At 38.7% G+C, this 6,000-nt stretch overlaps 1 protein-coding gene across 1 annotated transcript in view; it reads left to right on the forward strand.

Moving 5' to 3' along the window:
• LOC122074652 (serine/threonine-protein kinase STY46-like) overlaps positions 1–5,134 on the forward strand; it is a 28,383-nt gene extending 23,249 nt beyond the window's left edge. Inside the window, exons 13-17 of the mRNA XM_042639571.1 lie at positions 2,185–2,280; positions 3,061–3,141; positions 3,251–3,301; positions 4,658–4,798; positions 4,867–5,134. Coding sequence (XP_042495505.1) covers positions 2,185–2,280; positions 3,061–3,141; positions 3,251–3,301; positions 4,658–4,798; positions 4,867–4,887 — 390 coding nt within the window. The 3' untranslated portion in view covers positions 4,888–5,134. The remainder of the gene's footprint in view (positions 1–2,184; positions 2,281–3,060; positions 3,142–3,250; positions 3,302–4,657; positions 4,799–4,866) is intronic.
• Positions 5,135–6,000: the final 866 nt, after the last annotated feature.

The following is a 6,000-nucleotide window of genomic DNA, read 5'->3' on the forward strand; positions in this document are numbered from 1 at the left end:
CCTTACCGATACGATACATGAAATTTTAAAACCCTTTTGTATAGATATATATCTTACGATACATACTGATACGCACCGATACACCACCGATATACCACCGATATGATACGATACACACCGATACGTACTGATACTTAATGAAAAATTCAAAATCGAAGTGAAATATACGTATCGGTGTGTATCGGTACGTATCAGTATGTATCGACCGATACACACCGATACGTATTGATACGGTCATAAAATGGCCAAGATGAGTAATTTTTCAGAAAAACACAATTTTTTGAGGTGTTTTTGTTCCAAAGTTGTTGCTAACCATTTTTCTCTCTAACTAAAGTGGAAATCAATATTGGGAACAAGGATTTTACATTCATGGGACAACTACAAACCTTGGATTCTTAGTGCAATACTCTCAATTTACTATTTATGCATAATACATGTTATATGTAGCTTTTTTTAGTCATTTTTTTATGCAAAAGTATATAAAAAAGTGTTTCCTATCCATTTATGTGCGTATCTTTAGCGTATCTTAGTGTATCTTTGATATGATACGATACCCTCCGATACGTATTTTAACTTTGGCCGACCGATACGGCAACCGATACCGATATTTTAATCCTTGGGGATGATATCTTATATGTACTTTGGGTATCCAATGTTGTGTTATCTGATAGGTGAATGATGAAATTCATGTATCATAAGAGAGGTACTGCAATGGGTGAGATAGACACCTAATTCTCTGTCAGGTGATGTATCTATGAAACTAGCTGTATAGATTGCAATGTAGCAAATGTCTTTTTTTAACCATTCTGGGATAGGCTCCCCTTGAGCAACACTATCCACTATTGAAATGTTGAACAGGCATACAAGGTGGATTACACTATGCCACCAAGTTCTCGCTGTGTGGAATATAGGGTTTACTATCATACTGAGAAAATCCTCCATATTGTTTGGCCTGAATAAAGCACGCATCAATGGAAGGTTTGCACCAGCTTTAGGAAGAGATTATTACCACCGCTTATCCTAGAAGCTCGAGCTGTTAGGATGGGCACACAACAATGTACACCACCCCTTGCATGTGCATGCCCACACACATAGCTCTGCGCGTGACACAAACGCATGGCACCGAGGTTCAAGGTGTATGAGTACATGTCAACAACACACTCCCCTGCACCCATCATGGATTGAACACCCAACCTCCTGGCTCCAATACCATGTGTTCGATCCTCTGTGTGTGTGTGTGTGTGTGTGTGTGTGTGTGTGTGATGTGTTTGTATGTTGGGTTCCTCTACCATGTTCTCTTGGTGCCACATGATTGTTTCACATGTAGAGCCATGTGTGTGAATGTGTTGATATACATTGTTGTGGCCCCTTACTCGACAGCTTGAGGTTTTGGGGTAAGCAGTTGTAATAGAGATGTCAACCAAGGTGTCGAGTATTGGTATTGGGATGATGGTTTTAAGAGATCTATCAAAGAGACAGAGAGTAGCATGATATGCTAAAGATACACATAATAAGAAATGCATGGATATGCTTAGAACATATGCAAAATATTGTTTTGAAGCATAATACACCATAAATAAGCAGTTATTAGGTCCAACCATAGGACATTAGATGGTCCCAAAAGCTTAAAGCTGTTAATTAAGGGCTACCTACACACACACACACACAGAGCTCTATACTTGACCCCATCACGTGGTACCAAGGGGGCACAGCACGTGAGAGCACAATTGCACATAACACAAGACCCTCACACTTAACAGGAATCAAACACCTGGCCTCCTGGCTCTGATGCAGTTGTAAGATATTTTTTGGTGTATGTTTTCACTTTTAATGACTTTGTACATTTTTGCTCATCCTTTGAAATGGGTTTGCTTATAGAAATTTAAATTATTTAGGTTCAGGTTGCATGCAGCTGGTGATGTGCATCTTCTTACTTCCATTACCCATGCTTACTCTTGAGTTGTGGTTTTTAGTTGTTGTTTTTTGTTGCAAATGCTGATTTGATGACTGAAAGTCTTAAATAGCCAAGAAGTGGGTGTTAAACTGAACTTTTAGGGATGCCTGGTTATAGGCTCTGCTGGAAATTAGTATTTGTTTCAGTAATCTTTTAACTATGGAGCTAACAGAAGGTATATTTATTTTGATATATTTAAAATTGTTTGTTCTTTATTTTTACTCCTGAAGGTTGTAAAGGTGGCAGATTTTGGTGTAGCTCGGTTCCAAAACCAAGAGGGAGTAATGACAGCAGAGACTGGGACATACAGATGGATGGCACCCGAGGTTTTACCCTATAACTTTTACAATCCTTTTGATTGCCTGAGCTTGTTCCAATAGAATGTTTAGCCATTGTATATTTTCACTATCCATACTCCATCAGCTTCCTTTGACTGCTTCAGTGTCACTATGGACTCTTAATGCTTTGGTCTGTATGTGATGTTCTTAAAACTGATAATTGATGAACTAGTAGTCAGTTCTGGTCTTATGTGATGATCTTGACACTGATTGTTGCTGAACTTGTAGGCATCTTGGCTAGTACTATAAGTATCAGTGAATTTGATGTTTGTTGTGAGAAATGCAACCCTTAGAAATGTTTGTTTCTTCTATTTCTTCCTTTTTTTGTTGTTGTGTTACCCATGAAGAGCTCCTCCTGAACCTTGTGCATAACTTATTTCTTCATATGCATTTCACAACCGTCTTTTATATGTTCCCTTCTTTTGAATCCCAAAATAGGGCATACCCAGTGTACAAGGCTTCTGCCACTGCGGGGTCTGGGGAGGGTCATATGTATACAGCCTTTCCCCCGCTTTGCGGAGAAGCTTTCTCCTGACTTGAACCCGTGACCACTTGGTCACAATGGAGCAACCTTACCATTGCACCAAGGTTCACCTGTTGCACCACTTGGTCTTCTTTTGAATGCCAAGATACAAACAAATCCTTCTACATCTATATATAAATGCTGACTAATCAATTATATGAACTAGAAAGCTGATGTGTTGTTTCTGCCTTAGAATTCACATCAATTGAATTTTTTTTATGGTATTTCTCCTGTGTCTTTTAAAGGTTATAAATCATCAACCGTATGATCAGAAGGCTGATGTGTTCAGTTTTGCTATAGTATTATGGGAGCTCAGAACAGGCAAGGTACATCCTGAAATGTGGCTGCTTCAACAAGAGTTTGGTAATTAATAAGATTTCTGGACAGCAATTCTATGTGTAGCTTATTTTTTTATTCACTGACTTTGCATTGCAGGTCCCATATGATACCATCACACCTCTACAGGCTGCCCTAGGAGTGAGACAGGTCTGCAGTTTTATCACTTGAATTTATTTGTATTGGCAACACCCCCTTCCCACCCAAAAAGGATGGAAAAACAAAATGGTTCTGGTAGTCGCATAAAATAATATTTGTGGCACTGATGTATGATCTTTTCTCGACACTAGGCCATTTCATTGTCTCAATTTGAAGAGGCCTCTTTTTTTGTGGGAAAGTTAAATTATCAACATTCTGTTAATAACTAAATAACCCCTAAATGAAATTGGGATTGGCTAAATAAATCCTCAGAAATTCTTATATATTATGTATTATCTCTTATTACATCTCAAATCCATCCATCAATGATTTTGGGAACCAAGTTGATGTATTAACTGGTGTACTCAACCCATGTCTTCTTTGGGGCTTCTATTTCCTGACAGGTGTAATTTGAAAGCTAGGTCTAGAGAAAAAGCGTTCGGAACACTGCAATATTATGTTTTTCGTATATTGTCTGCCATGGGTTGCTTTAAACAGGAATTATGAAATTTTCATCCTCCCTTTGATCATCCAATGACAACCCCCCTCTTGGTATGCTTTCAATTGCTCCAAATTTTCTTGTTGGTGCTGCCATTGGTCTTTGTTGTATGTAGCTATTGTAGCCAAACATTCTGAGTCAATTTCTGTCGTGCTGTCCCCTTTCAGGCTTTTGCTATGTTCCTACGATGCATTTCTAGTTTTAGCCTCCCACTTCACACTGGTCCTTTCAACATCAATATCTTTGCTTCTGCTCCTTGTGTTTTTATTTTTGTTTTCCCACCAGGGGATGATGGGTGCACCTTTAGGCTCTAAAAGGTTTTCCTACAGTATGATCCATTGTGTCAGTTCTCCACCTCATTGATTTCATTCCAATTCTTTGCTGTAAGTCTAAAATTTTACTTGTTGCTATTGATTTTACAAAATAACTTCATAAATATATATTCTTGACAAACTAAATTACCCTACGATGGTTGTGATTCTGTTTACTCTCTGTAGCAGCATCGATCAAATCGATGTGATTGTTCTGTCAACCTGTTGTTGCTAAAAGAATTTTTTGAATTGTAATGAGTTGATAATACAGATAGAACTCCCTGCTGGTTCTGATTATAGATCCCCCCCCCCCCCCCCCGGAAAAAAATTATACTGATTAGCCTTCCTTCTCTGATTGTGTCCTGTATTTCTGTCAACCTGAGATGCATGGATGTGGCAGTCTTTATAGTTTTATGGAGTCAGTCTGATGCTTCCCTAGCTATGTTTAACATACCAAGTCTAAGAACAAGATAAGAAGGTTAAATCCAAAATCCTTTTAATCTTGTGCCAGAATTCATATCTATTTATCTCATGTTCACTTTGCTGCTACACTGCTAGGGGCTTCGACCAGAACTTCCTGATAATACACACCCTAGACTGTTGGAGTTGATGCAAAGATGTTGGGAGGCAGTCCCTAGTAATCGGCCTTCCTTCTCAGAGATAACAGTTGAACTTGAAAACCTTCTTCAAGAGGTTCAGGTAGAACTACATCTTTAAATCAGTGATTCTTATCTGTGTTAACTTATCAGCTTGCGAATATCTTGCAGGAAACTTCAGAGAGTAAGTGAACATGTGGGTTTGTAACACCCCAAGAGGCATCTTCTGGGTTTTTGAGTGAGGAACATTATTCACAATTCATTCTATTTTTTTTTCCCTTGCATTCCCCCCCCCACCAAATTTCCACTGTCTCAATGGGTCATCAGAATGTTATAGAGGTTGTTATAGAGGTTACATGATGGGAGAAGATCCATTAACTTGTACAATGATTGTTTCAGCTTCTAATGTTAAATAGCAATATCTTGTTCAATTCTGTAATAACTGTGTTGTGTTGACTGCTCTTTTTTCCCACTTCACGGTGCCCAAACACTAATGCAGCAGACCCCATAGCATCAGGTCATTATTTCACTGTTCTGGCTCTAGAAAAAAATTGTTCATTTTTCTTGCGTTCACGCTTTTAGAATTGGTTGGGTACCTTTTGGAAGCTCCAAGTATTGATCACTTAAGATTGAACAGTTGTACATCTAAAATTTTTTGACCACTCCATCCTGCCTCTTAATGGAAATTGCAACTGGTCTACACATTTCTGTTTCTGAAAATGGATGGAGTATGGATGTTTTGGAGTGACATTCTAGCCCCATATGGGAAAATAGGAACAGTAGCCCACTTGGGATGCTTACCTCTAGATGGTCCAATGCAAAAACAAGATTTAATTTCGATGGGGAGTAAAATTTAACACCATGAAAAGCATGACTTACGTTCACAGGCTAGTTCGGGACAGGAATTACAAACTCTTATGATACCTAGTAGTCATCTTACTAATGCTGTTTGCAATTTGAAAGGCCATGAGCTGTGGCAAACAGAATCATCTGCATGTACTCTTGTGATGTATTGAAACCTAGTAGAAAGCTGAGATATGTCACAAGAATGCTCAAGAATCTCCGGTGCTACTGGTCTATCTCTGGATCTTTTCTGCCTCAAGTACATTTCAGTCCGAGAGTGACTGTTGGCCTTAGCTGCTTGAAACTCTTTGTTTGGATTGTTCTTGCGTGTGCCTCTTGAGGTGATTATGCCTTTGATTGTTTATTTGTTCATGGCTTATTTCATCAATCTATCCATTAGAAATTCAGAATCAGCAACTTTATGAAACACAGTGAGTATTTTTTTTGGGTTGGGGGTGGGGG

This window comes from Macadamia integrifolia, chromosome 3 (assembly GCF_013358625.1).
Source record: "Macadamia integrifolia cultivar HAES 741 chromosome 3, SCU_Mint_v3, whole genome shotgun sequence".
In the NCBI taxonomy this organism is placed as follows: Eukaryota; Viridiplantae; Streptophyta; class Magnoliopsida; order Proteales; family Proteaceae; genus Macadamia; species Macadamia integrifolia.